At 37.5% G+C, this 20,788-nt stretch overlaps 2 protein-coding genes across 2 annotated transcripts in view; both read left to right on the top strand.

The window, feature by feature from the left end:
* Positions 1-19,729, top strand: part of PLA2R1 (phospholipase A2 receptor 1) — a 119,256-nt gene extending 99,527 nt beyond the window's left edge. Inside the window, exons 21-30 of the mRNA XM_032355709.1 lie at positions 908-1,025; positions 1,690-1,820; positions 2,170-2,317; positions 5,791-6,029; positions 7,596-7,764; positions 9,168-9,308; positions 9,825-9,941; positions 11,074-11,250; positions 15,990-16,022; positions 16,144-19,729. Of these exons, the coding sequence (XP_032211600.1) occupies positions 908-1,025; positions 1,690-1,820; positions 2,170-2,317; positions 5,791-6,029; positions 7,596-7,764; positions 9,168-9,308; positions 9,825-9,941; positions 11,074-11,250; positions 15,990-16,022; positions 16,144-16,358 (1,488 nt within the window). The 3' untranslated portion in view covers positions 16,359-19,729. The remainder of the gene's footprint in view (positions 1-907; positions 1,026-1,689; positions 1,821-2,169; positions 2,318-5,790; positions 6,030-7,595; positions 7,765-9,167; positions 9,309-9,824; positions 9,942-11,073; positions 11,251-15,989; positions 16,023-16,143) is intronic.
* Positions 12,918-15,264, top strand: LOC116597672 (Holliday junction recognition protein-like). The gene has a single exon (XM_032355710.1). It carries the CDS (start codon positions 12,932-12,934, stop codon positions 15,086-15,088), a length of 2,157 nt encoding a protein of 718 aa, XP_032211601.1. The 5' UTR covers positions 12,918-12,931; the 3' UTR covers positions 15,089-15,264.
* Positions 19,730-20,788: the final 1,059 nt, after the last annotated feature.

The raw sequence follows: 20,788 nt of genomic DNA, 5'->3' as shown, positions 1-20,788 counted from the left end.
TGGAATATCCTTTGTTTACAGTCTCTCCTGACTTCTCTGGAACTTTGCCTGATCTCCTATAGCCTTTCTTTTCTCTCTCTCCCTCTCCCCTGACTCCACCTGGCCCTATTAACAAGTTTAAATTTCTCTGACCCTCCCTGACCTGCCCAGTAGTTACTGTTCCACTTCTCACCCCATAATGACAAACCCTGCCATGCTACAGACATGATTGTCTCACGAGTAACAAACAATTCTCACTGCCAAATCCCACAGCCTTCTTTTTATGTTCCATTGACACTATTGGTCACCCTCCTTTCTGTTTCTCTGTCCTAGGTTTCCTTGGGTCTGCCCTTGCTTTCCTTCCAACTGTGCTCGGGTTTTTTTTGTTTTTGTTTTTGTTTTTGTTTTTTTCTTTTCTGACTCTTCCTTGTGGACTTACAAACCACACAGCTAACTCAAGGAATTAATGAATTTAAATATCCAATGTGGTTTGATGCCCTAGTATTCCTCTCTCATTTAAAGTGAAGAAATGTTTTGTAGATAAAATTGAACTAAGCTGTTAATTGCTACCTCCAAATTTTTTAAAAATTAAGTCTACTGCTATACACTTCGCAATCAGGCTGGCTCCTTTTTAAAAGGAATACTATTTTTCACTGAGCAGAAGACATTGTTCTGATATCCTGCATAACAAAACACATCCTTGCTTCTGTTCCTGCTGGATAGAAATGCATGCAAATATTGACTTACCCTAAAAGCTGGTCTTCTGTTTTACTTTCATACCTTTGGAGCAGCTCAAAGAAAAAAAATGAGACATTTCCGCTACAGAAAATTATAAAGAATTCTGAAGATTGATCCTCAGTGTCTTTGGGAGGTTTTTAACTCTTAAAAAAATATGGAAATGAGTGCTTTTTTTGATGTTTTCCAAAAGTGCCTTTTGGTGAAAATCCCCAAAGACCCAAGTGACTGGAAGAACTGGACATCCGCTCAAGATTTCTGTGTTGAAGCAGGGGGAACACTGGTCACCATTGAAAATGAGGTGGAGCAAGGTAGAGTACTCAATGTTCAATCAGGAAAAATAACCATTTTTATTCAAATATTTATTTAAATGTTCCTCCAAATACTAATATTTCCAAATCCACATTTGAAGTATTATATTACTGATGACACATAAATTTTCAGTTTAACCTCTAAGGCTTATATCATGACATCTGTAAAAGTACAGATAAACTGCTGATTTTTGGAAGCTTTTGTCTCCCCAGTAGCAGTGGGGAAAAATGACATACTTATCATCTTTATTTCAAAATGGCTAAAATAATCTGAGGTATATTCTTTTATAATTGCATGATATAATATTAGATCCCTTTAGATTTACCTGTACGCTTGTATTTGGTATTTAGGCAATTGTATACTTCAGTTTAAGTATAGTAGATAAATCCTCTTTTGTTTAGAAAGGCACTGAATGAACACTGGAAGTAGTTTTGTTAATGATATGATGAAATCCCAGGTTTTGCCAGCTAATGTGTGTCAATTTAAACTGAAACAGATGTGATAGAGACTGTATTACCTTAATAAGAACAAAGTAACAAATTCCTACATTTGATTGGTAATTAAGTTTTGCTGTCATTTAAAATCACAGCTATAAACAGAATTCAATGATTATCCAAATGGTTTATATAGTATTAAATTTGATAATGTATTCATATTTTTCAGCTTTCATTACTATGAATCTTTTTGGCCAGACCACTAATATGTGGATAGGGTTACAAAATGATAATTATGAAAAATGGGTAAATGGAAAGCCTGTGGCATACTCTAACTGGTCTCCATTTGATGTAATAAATGTAAGTTTTCAGATTTATTTTTTAGAAGTTATTTAGCAAGAGATCCTATTTGATACTTACTAAAGTGTTCTTTTACTTCCTATACTTCACAGGCATAAATTTTTATGTCTGTTATCAATATATTAATTTTAATAATGCAATTACATGTCATTTTCATGTGTCCCATTAATGTAATTACTATCACAATAATTATTTATTTTGTAGGTTATGAAGTGATCTATGACCAAGTTTGCTAAATGCAAATAAAGCAATAATAGTGTTTGAGTTTTTTAAATTGTCCTTAATAAAAATGCCAATGTTATAATGCTTCATGTTACCATTTTTTGAAAACATATATATCTTTTTAAAGATTCCAAGTCATAACACCACTGAAGTTCAAAAACATATTCCTCTCTGTGTCTTGCTATCAAGTAATCCTAATTTTCATTTCACTGGAAAATGGTATTTTGAAGACTGTGGAAAAGAAGGTCATGGGTTTGTTTGTGAAAAAATGCAGGGTAAGAAATAGTTGCTTTTTTTCCCCTTTCATCTCTATGCCCCAGTCTTCTCTTCTATATTTGTTTTACATAGTATATAACTGTCATTTTCATAGCTAACAGTGCCAGGCACTTACTTTTTGAGTTTTACATATAATTACTCATTTAATCTCCACGACCCCAGGACCCTTTAGTGGGGTTCTAAAGACTACAGAGACCACTCGAGAGATGACCACATTTATGCATCCATATTGGCCATATTAAAAGGCTTTACTGCTTTGTTCTGGCTTTATGAGTATATTCGGGTAATGAAAAAGACATTAAGAAGATGTTGAAAAGAATCAGTGAAATAAACAAATATTTCCTGCTTTCTTGGAAACCTAAAAATGCTGGTGGCTAAATTGCCATCCATTGACCTAAAATGTTAGGCTAAAGATGTGGCTAAATATGGCATGTAACATGTTTCTAGAGCCGATGATCAGAACCCCCAGTGAATTTTGGCATGAAATACAAATACCATACTATTACACATAGTCAGAGGGTTGATGATCAAGGCAGATGCACTATAAGTGACCTGAGTAATAAAAATAAAAACAGCAAGAACAACAACAATAGCTCGTATCTCATGCTTTCACCAAGTGCAAGGCTTCCCTGTACCATGCTACTCTAGAAGACCATAGTTTGTGGCAGGAGCTGGGTGGAACTCTGGGCAGCCTGTTGTATATATGTTTACTTGGAATATTAATTATAACTCTTAGTGTTACATGCATGTGAACTCTTTAATGCACTAAGTATCATCCCCAGAAAGGCAATTGCAGGAAGCCCCATTTCCTAATTCACAGTTATCACTTAAACATAGTAATAGTCAGGAACTGAAAGAAGATACCCAGTCAGTTATAGCAAGAGTATTATGAGAAGAGTCGAGTCTTATAGGGAAAGAAATATCATGCACTCACACACTTATAATATACCTGCCACTGTGCCTTGGCTTCAGAAGCATTAAGGCAAAAAAGTAGATAAAAGTCTCCCCATTTTATGGATGAGAAAGTTGAGGCTTAGAAAAAGTGAATAACATATCCAAGGTCTCTCAGTTAAAGACAATGATTCTATTCTATGACCTTGATGTTGATCTCTACTTTAAATTTTCCACTTCTTTAAACTCTGGCCACTTTCTCTCTCTGATATTTTTGGGACTAACAATGTATATGTTCTTTTGGATATAGTATAAAGTAGCTGTGGTTGAGAGCATAGGCATTGGAGCTCACACCCCTCCTTCCCCACCTCAGTACATAGCTGTCAGTGAAGTTTCTTATTGTCTCTGAACTTGATTTCCACATCTGTCTAGTGGGATAATTACTGTCTCACAGTCTTTCTCTCTCTCTCTCTCTCTCTCTCCATATATATATATATATATACATATATATATATATATATATATGATGCTTAACAAGTTGCCAGCATATTAACAAATGACAGTTGTGTCTATTATTATTTAAAAATATTATTTAACTACACAAATTTTTGTAGCCTACAATAAATGCCCAAATTCTGCTCTGCTTCCTTATTTGCCATATAAATATGTGCTTACATTGGACTTATAGCCTAAAGTCTAACTGCCTGAAAGATAAATATGTCCATAACAGGGAGAAAAGGACAAAGTCAAGAGCCCCAATCTGGGACTTGGTTTCCAATAGATATTTCTTTTTTAGGTCAATGGATGGCAAAATTATGTTGCTCAAAATCACTATGTCTTAAAGTTTGATGAAATCAATTACAATGAGAGCATTTTATATGTGTGAAAATACAGAGACATAATGGGGGAAACAGTTGAATTGGTATTTAGGCCACATATATGAAAAACTTCAGTTACCTTAATCTTACTAATTATTATCATTTTTAAAAATCTACTATGGTATTATACTGGGTTTTTAAACATTTTTATTTTTTAAGATTTTATTTATTTGTCAGAGAGAGAGAGAGAGAGAGCACAAGCAGGGGCCCGGCAGGCAGAGGAAGAAGCAGACTCCTCGCTGAGCAAGGATCCCAGTGTGGGACTCGATTCCAGGACCCTGAGATCATGACCTAAGCTGAAGGCAGCCAGTTAACCAACTGAGACACCCAGAACATCCCTATACTATACTGGGTTAAAAAAAAATAATAATTTTAGACTTGGTACATAGGCTGGCAAACAGACCTCTAGTAAAGAATAAACAGGTATAAACGTGTACTCCACAATTTGGTTGGCAAATAGGTTAATTTCACTTTGGTTTCATAAAACGTACTCCTATTATGTTGAGGTCACATTTTCAGGTAAAAGTCAAATTCCCATTTTGCCATTTTTACTTGGCATAAAGAATCAACATTTACTGAGCACCTGTTGTGTTCCAGGTACTATACTCTAAATACTGAGTTCCAATAAGTGCCCTGTATGGTTATCTCTGAATTCTATCCACACCCCTCTAAGGAAGGACTTACTCGTCTCTTACGGAACAGAAATTTGAGATTCAGAGGGATGACATTTCTTCCCAAGGTCACTTAGCCCTGTGTAGTCAGGACTAGCATTGATTTTCAGGTCTTCCATCCTATCCACACCTCATCATGCTCTTTTTCAACCCCAAATGTAATAAAACCAGCTGAGAAATATCCCAGCTACCTTGGATCAGCAGTTCAGAAACACTTACCTTGTTTTTCTGTTTAGGATTTTCTAAAACTAGCCTATCCTTGTACATAATATAGTATAGAACAAAAAGACAAGTCCACATATTAAAGAGGAAATACCTTGCATGTAAAAACACAGGCTTCACTGTCACATAATCTGTCACTCATGAAAAAGAAAGCATTACTGATCACATCTGGGGAAACCTTGCCTTCTAATTTGTAAATCTTGACTCTGACAGGTGACATATTAATAGTAAGTCTTTATGGAACTGTGTATATTTTAAGTGTTTATTAATGTAATTTTTAAACTTATTTTTAGAATTTATACATGTAAACATTAAACATGATAATAACTATCATGCAATCTCAAATTTAATAAATGGTGGTATTTGATAATATATACTTGTAAAATTATATTTGCAACATTGTATATGATGACATAATATATGTCAGTATTCTCTTAGTAAGTATTAAGTTCTGCCAGAGCAGTATGTGTTAGGCTGGGTGTAGGCAGTGGGATAAAACCTGCCTAAGGAGATCAGTTCCATCAAAAAGTGGTCAGTTTACAAAGCGACAATAAAAAAATAGGAGATCTAGAAATGGTTAACCATATGTGTATACTTTTAAAGCCACTCATGCATTAAATTTCCTAACTGTTCTCATTCTTAAGCATCACCTATGCTTTCAGGTATTATCCTCATTTTGAAATAGTTCTGGGAAGGAAAACTCTGATATTAATCACAGAATGAGCCATTATGACAGGGATCCAAACTAAGCTTTGCCTCCCCACTTTTTCAACCAGATGCTAAAAATGATTTCTGTTGTTCTTGTTCTAGATACCTCTGGACACAGTGTAAATACATCTGATATGTATCCAGTCCCCAATATCTTGGAATATGGGAACAGAACTTATAAAATAATTAATGCAAATATAACTTGGTATACAGCAATAAAAACCTGCCTAATGCATGGAGCAGAATTGGCCAGCATTACAGATCAGTATCACCAGTCCTTCCTCACTGTTATCCTCAACAGGATAGGACATGCCCATTGGATTGGACTATTCACTGCAGATGTAGGTATCTTAAATTCCTTGGAACATCCCTGCATAAGTAAGTTTCATATCTGCTTCCTTGTCATATGGCCACTAAAATTGACACCAAAAAGATTCCCAGAAACTATAGTAAATGTAACATTTAAGTAATCAGTTTATAGAATAACTACTGGCCAACCTTATGAAGAACCCATGACTACAAATTATAGGTATACACCTTTTTAAGAGTTTACATCCACTTGCCTAATTTTTGGGAATTAATGCCCTTCAAAGGTTCTCTGAAAATTTCTGAGCATCTGGGGATTCTGCTTCATGTGGGCAATGGAACACATCTTAAACTCAAGTACCTGCATTTGAGTAATTTGTTGCATTTAAGAAATCCCCAAGAAAAATGGATCATGCTTCCTGCCTAGAAATGTGATTATTAATTAATTCAGTACCCCCTTGGAATTTAACATGTAGGTTTTCTCTCCCTCTAGGGATGTATTTTGGAAAGGAAGACATTTTTAGTTTTTTCTTTTTTTTAAGTAAAAGTATTATGTGCTCAAAGTAGTGAAAAGTAAAATCTATCTATTCTATCCCAACCTCTGGTTCTACTCCACAAAGAGAATCACTTGTAAACAGTTTCTTATGCATAATTTAGAAATTTTCTACATATGCACATATATATAAAAGGAATGAATATCTATATCGTTTTTTAAGTAAAAATGAGGTCATACTACATGTTCTGTCCTTAAACTTGCTTTTTGTTTAATATACCTGCTACAGCTTTCCATGCGAGTACATAAAAATCTAACACATTCTTTGGGATACCACTACATAAGGATATACCGTATTATTCTCCCCTGAATAGAAATTTGGGATTTTTTTTGCAGTTTTTCACAACTACAATAATACAAACATTTTTGTGCAAGTTGGATAAATTTCTAGAAGTGAAATTGCTAAGCACATTTTAAATTTTAAGAGATAGTGCCATATTGCCCACCAAAAGTTTGTATTGACTTACATGCCAACAACTATGATGTCATTTTTTCATATCCTTATCAATACTGGGTGTTGTCAAAATTTTAATCCTTGCCATGGGGAGAGGCAAGAGAATGGTATTTTACAGTTGCTTATTGTATTTTTGCAAAATAGAATGTTTTAACTTCATTTAGTCACTTTTGCATTATGGTCTCTGGATTTTGTATTGGACTTGAAAAGATTTTCCCCACACCAAAAGGATAAAATATTTAGCCAAGTTCTTTTAGGCACTTATGTTTTCAATTTCATGTGTGCATCTTTGATCAACCTGTAATTTGTTTTGGTGTCAACAACAAGATATTGATCAACTTCACTCCGATTGCTTACTGGAAAGTTATTGTGGTAGGAAACCAAGGATTCCCAAAGCCAAAAACAATATTGTTATGACAGATAATTCTATTTCTTTTTGTCAGGCCATATTCATAAGCTGTCCTAGACCCCCTGAAAAAGAAGTCTAGATGTGGAAATATAAATATATGTTTGAAGTAAGGGCTGCTCAAACAGCAGTGGGCAAAGCCACCAGCAGTCCTAGCAAAAAAATGATGGCTCCATTTCCCTCCACAGAATGGTCTTAATTTTGACTGGTCTGATGGATCCAAATCTTCCTTCACTTTTTGGAAAGATGATGAGTCAGCCATCTTGGGTGACTGTGTTTTTGCTGACACCAATGGGCGCTGGAGTAGCACAGCCTGTGAGTCATTTCTTCAAGGAGCAATTTGTCATGTACCTACTGGTAGGTTCAATTCTATTCAACTCAACAAAAGACATACTGGGAACCTACTGTGTGCAAGGCACTGTGCTAAGCAGGAGCTATGAGTAAGAAGTATCTGCCCTCAAGAAGCCTCTGTCTGGTCTGTTAGTTGATGTTCAGACACATAACTATTATACCAGGCAGGGCTACCAAATGATGGAAAAGAGGTAGCAAGTGTTGTGGGGGTTAGCAGGAGAGAGAACACATCTTACCCACTTGAGAATAAATAGAAAGACTTCTTGAATGACATTACTATGGGGACTGGCCTTGAAGAATAGATGGGTGGTAGTCAGACAATGATGGGACATGGAGAGGCATTCTGAACAGGAAAGTTTAGGCAAAGACATGGAAGGAAGAAAGGATTGGACATGTATAAAGCAAAGCTGGTGTTGTGATTTGCCTGCGTGAAGGGTACCTGTAAGGAGAGATGAGAAATCAGGCTGGAAACCTGCATTAAGAGCATGTATGAAGGAAAAGGTAACTCTGCTTCTAAAACACCATAAAAGTTATCCTTCCCTTTTCATTAGTCTTGCATTTATTGAGTACTTAAGAAGTGTTGGGCACTAGCTCATTTAAACTGCTTGTGTAGGGACACACCGGTTGGATCAGTTAGTAGAACATGCAACTCTTAATCTCAGGGTCAGGAGTTTGAGTCCCATGTTGGGGGTAGAGATTACTTAGAAGAAAAAAAATTTTAATAAATTTCTCATGTAAGAAAGATGTTGTTGTTAGCTCTCTCTTTATAGATAAAGAAACCAAAGTGTGAAGAGGATAGGTAACATGCCAACAGTCATGAGCAATTAGGATTTCAGCATGGATTTGACTCTCATGCTTGACCACTAAAGCAACGTCCACCTGAATTTTCCCTTAGTTATGTGTGATGTTTTGTTATGCTATGTTATTTTCCTGAATGCATTCTTTTCCCTCATAGGTTGATTGGCAGGTAATGATTTGCTAAATCTATAATATTCAGCACTGCACAGAACATATTTTGTACATTTGGAAGTGCCTCTTACTGACTTCATTCAGTTTCCAGTATTTCTATGAATCACATCCCCCAGTTTTTCCAACTTTAGGATACCTTTAGGATACCAATTATAAACACAAAAGACAGCCTCCCTCACCCATGCTGCACTCAAACTAAGGCTAAGAAGTTATGCATTCATATACCCTGTTATGTATAGGTAAAGATTATTTCTGCCAGAAATGCTAACAACCAGTCTAGCTTTTATAATCATTTATATTAAACCCACTCTTTCTGAGTATTATCATGAAAATCTCATTACACATATTTATCTTAGTCTATCATAGAATTTAATGCAATGTTTATCTTAATAAACGAACCCAATCACCACCCTAAAATCATAACTGATTTTTGTTCATAGAAACAAAACCATTTGGACACCCAGAGTTGTGCTCAGAAACATCTATTCCCTGGATAAAATTCAAAAGTAATTGCTACAGTTTTTCTACAGTCCTAAACAGTATGAGTTTTGAGGCTGCTCATGAATTTTGCAAAAAGGAAGGTAATTCTTTTGTGATGGTAAAATGCTTTCAATGCATTCCTCTTGACATTTCAGTAAACAAGGTGGTTTTCTTCATTTGTCTGACTATTTAGTGACTTTAGGAACAACCAAAAAAAAATTGAAAAAATAAATACTATTGAATTTGCTTGTTTGGGGATGGTTTATCTACAAAATTCAATGTCCAGGACAGAATTTTAAAACCTAAGATGATGTTTCAGAATACTACACTTTCCCAAGAAAATGTTCCTTTTGAATGCATTTGAATTATACATTTTTAAAGTTTCCTAAAATTAACATTCTATGCTTTGACTCTTATGTACAACCTTGTGTCTTTTAATAAATGTGGCATAACTTTTAAATTTTTAATCAAAAATCACTTATTTACAACAGAAATTTTCACTCTGCAAAGACTGAACTTTACAAATTATGATATAGGAGACATTTTTTAACTGTATTTTTAACAGTATTACACATAAACACAAATGCTTGCTTATATATTGCTTATCTCTTTTGTAGGGTCTAATCTTTTAACAATCAAGGATGAGGATGAAAATTCATTTCTCCTAGAAGAGCTTTTTGCTTTTGGTTCTTCTGTCCAGATGGTTTGGTTGAATGCTCAGTTTGATGGTGATAGTAAGTGATTTTGGTAGAGAAAAGGAGAGGGCATAAATAAATACATGGTGTGTGGTCAAGGTTGATGAAAATGGCAACTGGAAACTAGAAAGCTCCTCTTGGAAACAATAACATGAATCCTAAAGCTATTTCTTCCAAAGACAATATTGCCAACCCTTTGCTATATACCCTTGGGTCTTTTGAAATAATCCCAGAATACTAAAAATGAAAACAAGCAAACAATAAGTTTATCTTACACTTACCTTCACATCATGAAGATTCTTGGATGGAAACTTGTGTTCACAGACTTGGTCAGAGACAATAAAACCCTATTTATTTGAAAAATACCCAGATTATTCCTCAATGTTATAAAAGCACAACAGAGTTATAGAAGTGTTTCAGGGATAAATTGTGCCATTAGAATTACTTGATTCTCATAAAAACCAGGGTTTGTGATCAAATGAGAGCATGATCTTCTTCTCTCTATGTAATTGATAGTTGTTTAAAGTATTTGTAAAGAAAATTATCTTAATTGGTATGGAGAACTTATTACAGTGGTATACCAAGGGGGAGGGTAGGTCCACTCTGATAAGGAGGAGTGTTTCAACCACAGACATTGTTTAGAATTTCTAGTCCATTTGATAATAAAAAGATGACCAACTTTTAGTTCCTTTTATTGTTGGTTTTAAATCCTTTCAGACAATGCACCCCCATTATTGCTTACATGGATGGACTCATTGCCCCCATCCTTCAGTACCCCAGTGGCTTGCTTTTTAAAGAAATTCACTGTAAAATTATTTTAGAAAGTGAGCTATTTTGCAATGATATAGGAGTTAGGACTGAAAATGATTTCTTTAAATTGATTATAATGATAGGGAATATTTTAAAATCAAACACTTACATTTAGAAAGATGATATTCTAAATGAACTAAATTAGAACAATATATCTAAAATAAATAGAAAGCTGTTCATAAGGCAACTTGACTAATACCTGCCTTGTGACATTGAGTTCATGACTGTACCTAAGAGTTGCATGCGTCAGGTAAAGAGACAATCTCATTAACTGAGGAGCAGCTTTTTATGGCTCACTCCAGTCTTAGTATATTTGATCATTGTACATATAATTCATAGTAAGTCAACAATTTTTCCACAGATGAAACCATAAAGTGGTTTGATGGAACTCCCACAGATCAGTCAAACTGGGGCATTCGGAAACCAGAGATGGATCATGTCAAACCCCATCTGTGCATTGCCCTAAGGATTGCTGAAGGAGTATGGCAGTTATCCCCATGTCAAGAAAAAAAAGGATTTATATGCAAAATGGAAGCAGGTGGGTAAAGCCAGAGGGTAATTCTTCATCTTGATTCTACCCTGACTAATGTTGACCCACCTCTATAGCGTTTAAAGCTTTGAATATCCAAGTGTTCAGGGAGTATTCAGATAGAGTCTAACATTATCATCTTGTTCAACATCAAACAAGTCAGAGGGCATTTCAGCTCCTTGTTTCTCTAATACAAAGGAAAAAAAAATCATTATAAAGACAATGACTTTCCAGTGTCACCCTTGCTGTTAATGGGCAAAAAAAGCAGTTTAACCTCAAAAAAAAAAAAATGGAACTAGCAGTGTTAACCAACATCCCTTATTCTGGCAACCGGTACTCGGAAATTTTAAGATTAATCTTCGGTCCCAGAAAAAATAATCTAGGCTTAGGTATTCCTGTTGTAGGTAAGTAGTTGTGATTCTCTGTTGCTAGCCATACTATATGACAAAAGTCATATTTTAACTTTGTCTTGAGCTACATAGTTTGTGGTGATAAAAAGAAATAATAATTTTAGAAATCTAAGCCACAAAATTCTAGTCAGTTGCAAACAATACAGAGATTTCTAAGATAGGATGTTAACAATGATCATTAACAGTAGAAATGTGTTTTTAATAATAATCACGTTTCTAGATATTCGTATTACAGAGAAGGAGGAATTGGTGTGGTCCCGGCTGCTGGTGAAGGTTTCCGAGAAGAGATAAGGTTTTAGAATCCCAAGAGATAAAGAGAATAGAAAAGGGAAGGCATATTTGACAAAATCCCAGTATGACTGAAGGCAGCAGTTGAGAATGAGCATAGATAGAGTCAAGGGCTCACATTGGGTGGTGATGGGAATAAAACTGGGCAGTAATGTAGGATCCATTCACAGAGAGCACGAGTCTCAAAAGATGAACTTGATGGGGCAGAAGACACAGAACCCCTATGTGCTCTGTAGACACATGCAGTGGAATCACACTCATCCAGATGTAAAGGGAGGCAGTTGTAATTTGAGCAATAGAACTAGGAACACGAGGAAGGAAAAATCGTCAGGTTTCTGTGATCTAATTAGACACTGGGGCTGAATGAAGGAGAAAAAAACTGGTAGGTATTGGCACGAGCATTCAAGCCCCAGTAGCCTAGATAGCAATTCTGTGTGGAAAACATGACCGAGCCTAATAACTAGTGTGCCCAAGTGATCAATAGCATTTAATTTTAAAACCAAATCAGAAATACCTCATGTCTGTACAGGGCTGTAAATCTTCCTATAATATAGAGGACACCTGTTTCATCCCTCACAGCAACTTCCTAAGGCTCTGGAAGAGATATAATATTCCCTTTTTACAGATGAGAAAAGCACTAGGGCTACATCAAGGATCATTTTCCAAATACTCTGACTCTACAGCCTTCTGTATCTGCCCACTGCCTGCATCCAGAGAATAAAAACTCTTTTACAGTCTTTCTTTAAAAAGTATCTTCACACAGACACATAATATATGTTTTCAATTGTATTATGAAAAAGTGTGCAGTATTATGGTTTTGCTGTTGGTGACAATGTTTCAAGTCTGTGAGAGTGAATGGGCAGAAGTACTGCACCTAGGCGCTTCCTCCACTCACAACCCCACTGATCTTCCTCTGAGTTATTCTCTACATATTTCTCTGGATCTTTACCTAGATTAGAAATAGCAGAGCTCGGTGTGGGTCTCCGGCAGCCATGGAGGACCAGCTCCTCGGGGACGACGCGCTGCTGTGGCAGCTCCGGGAAAGCCGCCGCCGCTTCCAGAGGCACATGCAGCGACTGATAGAAAAGTACAACCAGCCCTTCGAGGATGCCCCGCTGGTGCAGATGTCCACCCTGACCTATGAGACACCCCAGGGATTGAGAATTTGGGGTGGAGGACTGGTAAAGGAGAGAAACAAAGGACACATCCAGGACTCCCCGGTGGAGGCAGTCAGCAGGAGTGATGGCAGCCCCGCGGAAGCCAGCACCAGAGGTCCAGCTCCCTCCGTGCCCAGCACACAGGTCCTGGCAGTGGATTCAAAAAACGATGATGCATCTTTATATCAGGAAGACATGATTGCTGGGTCCTTCATGCCTGCAGTGCCTTGGAGCCCTTTGAAAAACAAGTTAAGGAGGAAATACTTGACCCAGGTGGATGTTCTGCTCCAGGATGAAGGACGTTCAGAGTGTACTGACGATGGAGTTGGAGAGGATACCCCTCTAACACTGAGTCCCTCCTTGGCCTCACCTGCTGGGCCTGTCCATGGAAGCCGTGGCCATGTGTCCAGAAGGAGTCCTGGTGGCCCAGTTAAGCGGGCTTCGTGGACCGGGGAGTGTGATCCAGCAGACCTGGCCCTCGTGCCTAGAAGCGACAGTCTCACGTTCCAGGGGGCTGAGGGGCACAGCCGCTCAAGCAGCCCGGCCTTGGAGGCTGACATCATCTGTGACGTGACCATCAGCGACCTGTATGCTGGCATGCTGCACTCAATGAGCCGGCTGCTGAGCGCAAAACCGGCATGTATCATCTCTACCAAAACCTCGCTCATCGCTCACAGCTGGAGCGCCTGGAGGAGGCACAAGTGTAAGAACAGAATGAACCAGACACCGTGCCGGGGAGCCGGGCTCTCTCAAAGTGTTTCCTGGGAGACACTCCCATCCTGTTCCAAGCCACTGAAGGACAGGAAAGTGTTAAGAGATTGCGAGAACTTTCTAGATGCTTCTGGCCAGAAGGCAGGAGTAGAATTGGAAAAAGCTTTCCCTGAAGTCAACAAACCCCAGATCCACAAATTAGATCCACGCTGGAATAAGCTTAGGGGGTTGAAGAGTTTAATGCCTCAGGGGTGTTCATTGACTTACAGAGGAACCTGTACAATGCATCATCTTGGTCAGGAAAGTAGACTTAAGGCACTAAAATGGTTAATTTCTCCTCTAAAAATCGTTTCCAGACCAAGAGTACTGCGGGACAAGGGAAGAAATCGTTACAGGGAAATTGGAATCAAATTTGATAAGCTTCATCAGGAATACTGCCCAAACCCTGGGAAACAGCCCTGCCTGACTTCCCTTCCGGGACCCTCAGCAGTGGCCGTGTACAGGGGTGGTCCAGTGAGCCCTTGCAGCCCCCGGGGCTTAGAAACCCGCAGGCTCAGCAGGTTCCAGGAGGCTTTTGAAGACCTGGAAGAACGAGATATTGGAACAGTGAGATGGAACAGCAAACCCCTGCCAGTGAGGGGTTCGCCTCCCTTGCTTTCAGAAACCAGCTCTGTGCAGAGCCCAGGCCACTCGGAGCAGACCCTTGACCTTTTTCAAGGAAACCATCTCGAAATACTTAGAAAGTCTGTATCTCCCAGCAAAGCCACATCAGTAGCTGGCGGACAGCCTCCCAGCTGTGGAAGGAATCGTTACAATGAAATAAAGGAGAAATTTGACAAGCTTCATCAAAAGTATTGCCAACAGTCATCGCAGCAGACACAGGCACCTTTACGTATTGGAACATCTCCAGGTGGAGCAAGCCTGGAAGTTCAGTACCCCAGAGGAGGCGCCTTGGAAAAAGCAAACCCAGACTCTGGCTTCCAGGGTCCCCCAAAGCGGTCAGCATCACCCCAGTGGAGCATGGAAAGTCCACTGGGCTCAACCGCACTTGAGGCTCAGCCGTCAATGAGCTTCGTGCTCACTGCCACAAGGGGCCACCAGTCCTCTCTGAAGAGACGCCGACTCTCAGATTCCTTGCTGTATGGACAGTGGGCCAGTTCCCAGGATCCATCGCGTGTGGTGGGCCACGCCATCCCAGGGCCAGGGGAGAGGCCGGCTCCCGACAGCCACCCTGGCAAAAGAAGGAAAGAACACACCTTTCAAGATGGAAGAGAAAAGTGACTTTGTACTCAGAAAAATTGAAAGCTGAAGATGTGTAGCCAAGTTATTTTTCAAGAGTTTGTCCCTCTTCCCCTGTGTGTGTTTAATCCTCAAGAATATGTGAGAGCTGGCTTCACTTATCTGCCCTTCAAAGCAAATTTCAGTGAAACTTGTCCCTTTGAAATGACTCTGAGTTCTTGGTGTAGAAATTATTTGAATAAAGTTGCTCAGTTAAAAAAAAAAAAAAAAAAAAAAAAAAAAAAAAAAAAAGAAATAGCAGAGCTCAAATTTATAGATAGAGTCTACTTGAAAGAGACACTTTTCTACAGTAGAAAGTCCTCAAACAGGCAACCTCCAATTTTTTAAGTGGAGGAGCTATTATTCATTTCCTGAGATTCTTGAGATAGCAAAGGTGAGAATGTGATGATTTTAAAATCCTTGCATGGGGCTAAAGAGAATATCATTGCTGGACAAACTCCATCTCAGATCTTAACAAAACTTAGTTCCTTGCATGCAGGGACTATATTTTATTCATATTTTTATTGCAGCACAGTGCTGAGACCAGATAGAAATTCTTCAGCTTAAAAAAAAAAAGCAGGGTATGTGTTTGTGAGCAATAATAATGATTACAATAAATCAGGGGTCAGCAAAATTTTCTTGTAAAGGGCCAGACAGTAAATATTTCAGGTTTTGGGGGCCATATAGTCTCTGTCACGCTGCTATTGTAGCATGAAAGCAGCCACAGACAACACATAAATGGATGAGTGTGGCTGAGTTCCAACAAAACATTATTTATAAAAACAAGCACCAGATCTGATCCATGAGCCATAGTTTGCTAAGCCCTGCTATAAATAATAACATAATTTTGCTGAATTAAAAGAAAATTTTCATCTTAGTTTTTTTTCTTTTGTTTTTGTTTTAGATATTCATGCAGTAAAGGAGCATTCAGGAAAAGGTAGGTTTGAACAGTACAGAACATTTTGATTTCTCCTAGAAATAATATAGAAAGTAACTATGAGACAGTATCTATCTTAACTCATTGTTATTGAACTTTTCCTTTTTTCATCTTGTCTCAGGACCAAGTCACAGTATTGTACCTCTTGCAGTAGCACTCACACTGATAGTGATTCTGGCACTTTCCACACTTTCCTTCTGCATATACAAGCACAATAGAGGTGTCTTCAGGAGACTTGCACAGTTTGGGAATCCTTACTACCCTACAACCAACTTCAGCACAGTACATTTGGAAGAAAATATTCTCATTTGTGATCTTGAGAAGACTGACCAATAACAATGAATTCAGAGAATGCCACAGCCCTAATGATAAGTAAAGACAGGAGTCTCCCCCGCATTTTCCTTTACAGACCAGAGGCCACTATAATTTGAACTGTGTCACTATTTTAATTATTCTTAAACAAATCAGATGGGTGTTGATTTATTCATTTCCCCAAACTGTGATCTATTCTTAAAATGGGGAAATTATACAATGGTTACTAGTCAGAAAACAGGAACTATTAAAAGTAACTCCCTATTGAAGACTCTCAAACCAATGTGAATAATAAGTTTTGTATTACTATATTTCTACTGAAATTTTAAAAGGATTTTCAAACTAATCTTATCTATTCTGACATTTACTCACACTCATTCGATTAAAAAAGAGAGGAAATGAAACAAATTATAAAACACTATGCTTGTATATAAGATGAAAAGTTAAAGTCGTCTGAGAGGTTTCTTGTTTGTTTTTTAAATCAGTTATTTTAACATCAGGGTTTAGAAAACTAATTTCTAAACTTAAAACTCACATATTCTGGGCTCTAACCTAATATTTAGGGTGATATTTGTTTTTATTATTTCTGACTTCTCAAACTAAAGAAGAAAAATGACCTGTCGTTAAATAGGAAAGATCTTGGTTAGCAACACACTTGCATAAGCAACTAAATAATGTGGCCTAAAACCTTCAATTAATAAATGATGACTGTGTTTGATATTTTAAAATATAGATAAGCTTTAAAGAATTTATTAAAATTTCACTATTATTAAGACTCATGGTCTTTATTAAAACCAAAGGTATAAAGTAATCCATAACTCTCCTAACAACTGAAAGATATAAAATATAATTTAAATCTAAAGGGGAAAAAATGAAAATGTGAAATCCAGTACCACTAGAACCGCACTAGAAAACATATTGAGAAGTACTAAATAAATGACCCTCCAATTATAATCTAGCTACCTTTGCTATATAAACAAATTTATGTGAAAGTATTCTATTTAGTAAACTATGGTTCTTAAGAACCATCTCTGTTTGCGTTGGACTAGTCGGTGCAGTTGATAAATAATGATCAATAGCATGACACTGTCCATAAATGAAATATAACAGATTTGACTTTCCTTCACGAATTTCTCATCATGGAAAAGTGACTTCATAATCAAAAGTTTAAAGTTTACTCATTACCTAAATGTTCATTTGCATTCCTATTAAGAACCAAGTGCCATTCTAGAAATTGGATGTATGTATTGGGGTGAGCAAATTAATGAGAACTTGTTTTTATGTCACTTATTTCCAGATGAGAGAAAAGTGAACGAAATCCAGTAAATTCATAAGTGGAAAATACCAGGTGGTTATGAAAATTAAGTAAGGTCTTGTGATAGAGAGAAACTGGGAAAATCTCAAGGCCTCCCCAGAGTGTGCATTTTTAATTATTATACCCAGCTGCCTTGAAACTAGTGGTCACTAGTCACAAGGTGGAGCTCTGGGAGAAAGTATGAGTGAATCTCTAAGTGAAAAGCCATCACCATTAGAAACAGAATTTGATGAGCATACCCTAAGAAGGGAGTCTTCGTGGCCTGAAACAGTTAATACAGCTTCCAAAAGCTTCCAAAAAGCTTCCAATGCAGCTCTTTGCTCCTGGTGTGTAGCTCACAAACTAGGACAATTTATTTCCATAGTTTTTTTTTAAGTTTTGAGACTTCATGTTTTAAAAGATATTATATTATGTAGCAGTTATATATTTATAATTCATGAGAATAATTGGCTTGAACTAACCAGGTGGCATAAAAGCCCAATTTAACAATCTGTCAAGTGAAATTAAAGTTCTATTCTTTTCAGTGGTCTTGGTAAAAACTGCTAATCAATTATCCTCCTAGTCAACGTATATTGAAGTGGAAGAGTCACACATAACAGTTTGACAAAGTATGTCTTTAATGAAGTGGTTTTGCAGAAGGAAACTGCTCTGTTTGTCAATGCTCTGTACTTTGCTATTTAGTATTGAGCTACATCTCTGGGGAATCTGTCCCCATGGACAGGATCATGCACTCCTTCCCATTACTGAAATTTCAGAAATAGAAAGTACTGAAATATTATGTTTTATTTATAGATGTGCACTTTAAAAAACTTTTTGCACATCTATTTTTAATCTGAACTAGATTTCATAACTATAGCATAAAAAGCAAAAAAGCATCAGGGTCACAAACTCATCCACACATAATTAATGTGCCCATCTCAAAAAAAAAAAAATCAGTTATTATCCATGACTCTGGGTAATGGGAAATCTTGGATTTTTCAATTAAAGATATCTTGCACTTTTCCAATTCTAACAGTCTTCTTTCAGTTTAAATGCTTCTTCAGTTGAAAGTTCCACTTCCTCTCAAGGATGGAATAGGTGGTCTCTTTAGATAAACAGATTTTTGGAGTTTCCTATTCCTCCTCAAAATGGTGTTGGATATATGAGAACTTGTGTTGTAATACTGGGGAAGAGAAGGTGATAAGCCACCATAAATGTGTGTTATCTGTGTCCACTGAGGATAGCTCTCTGGCCCCACTCCTAGGAACTTTACTGGCATCAGATATGAAGCCTGTAGTTGGGGCAACCTGTAGTCTATTCTCTTTGATTTGACTCCTTTCTGGCTCTCCCTGTCACTGCCCTACCCCCAATATACTGGCTGTGACTCCCATTCAATTATCTACCTGGACACTCAGTTATACAAGGCCACTTCACCTCTGCAGTAGTGAGACCTATCTAGCATCATCAGCTACTCTATTAGGGAAGGCCAAGTGCTGTAGCAAACAATCCCAAAATCTCAGTGGCTGAACACAGCAAAGGTTTATATCTCGACAGTGGGTTTGCAGTAGGACTTTGCATTCATGGGTCCAAGCATCTCCTATATAGGAGGGCCTCCAACTTAGAAGGCCTTGGGGTCCTCCAATGGACCTCCTACTTCTACCTGACAGAAGCTAATTTGGGACCTATCTTTGATTAAGTATGTAGCTTTCAGGGACTATTGAAATACATTGTTTAAGTTAACAGTCTCCATACTAAGGACACATACCCTGAAGGTACATAAAGATTTCCAAGGGCATGGATATTTTTTAAGGAGCTCAGTTTCCAGACTCTTTAACCTTCATATATATTCTTCCTTAGAACTAACTTGCATGGGAACACATGTGAGATCATAGTGTCATGCTGGTTCTTCTTTTCCACCTCTCTTGTACAAATGTCTATCTCTACCTTAAAACAAAAATAAAAACAAAAACAAAAACCCATGGCTTTCACTCCAAATCTTGGTATGATCTTGGGGAAATTCTCCATGGCATCAAACAAATGGAAAAAAATTCAAAGTCATGATGTCAATGAAGCTTCTTTTAGTAAAAGAATTCTAAAACCAGTGTTGAGCCTCATGTCTTTCCCTGTGTTCATACATTTTTTGATGAAGGATGAAGTGATGAATGAGATACTCCATGTTAGGATATTCTAAGTTAATATGCATTATACAGTGCAACAAGAGAAATGATAACTACTACTCTTTAAGACTATCTTGTGCAGCCCCTAACTATTGTCTGAGAAGGTATTTCTGGAGAAATTTCTGGTGAAAGCAAAGGAAGTGTAGATATTGATAAGAACCTGACACCTTACCTTATCCTAATGAAAAGTTTAAGGCAAAGATCTGTGCTCTGTCTTAGAAGATTTCTTTTTTTTTTTTTTTTTTTTTTTAATTTCCAGCATAACAGTATTCATTATTTTTGCACCACACCCCGTGCTCCATGCAATCCGTGCCCTCTATAATACCCACCACCTGGTACCCCAACCTCCCACCCCCCGTCCCTTCAAAACCCTCAGATTGTTTTTCAGAGTCCATAGTCTCTCATGGTTCACCTCCCCTTCCAATTTCCCCCAACTCCCTTCTCCACTCTAAGTCCCCATGTCCTCCATGCTATTTGTTATGCTCCACAAATAAGTGAAACCATATGATAATTGACTCTCTCTGCTTGACTTATTTCACTCAGCATAATCTCTTCCAGTCCCGTCCATGTTGCTACAAAAGTTGGGTATTCATCCTTTCTGATGGAGGCATAATACTCTATCCCCAGGGGTACAGGTCTGTGAATCACCAGGTTTACACACTTCACAGCACTCACCAAAGCACATACCCTCCCCAATGTCCATAATCCCACCCCCTTCTCCCAAACCCCCTCCCCCCAGCAACCCTCAGTTTGTTTTGTGAGATTAAAAGTCACTTATGGTTTGTCTGTCTTAGAAGATTTCTAAGTGAAGGTGAGTATTAACATGCTCATTGAATTGAAAACCCGAATCAGATTTTTTTCTGATCATTTACTTGTCTTATTTGGCTTGGGGATTTGACAATGACGATTGGCCTTACCTATTAAGTTTTATGATGAATGTTTTTCATTACCTGAATAAACTAAATTGGCAACTCCAGTGTCAT

Source organism: Mustela erminea, chromosome 8, assembly GCF_009829155.1.
Source record: "Mustela erminea isolate mMusErm1 chromosome 8, mMusErm1.Pri, whole genome shotgun sequence".
In the NCBI taxonomy this organism is placed as follows: Eukaryota; Metazoa; Chordata; class Mammalia; order Carnivora; family Mustelidae; genus Mustela; species Mustela erminea.
Note: the sequence above shows the minus strand (reverse complement) of the source record. Positions and strands in the feature narration are given on the sequence as shown.

Excerpts from the sequence above, each read along its gene's own strand:
- LOC116597672 (XM_032355710.1), top strand. The coding sequence starts at position 12,932 with ATGGAGGACCAGCTCCTCGGGGACGACGCGCTGCTGTGGCAGCTCCGG.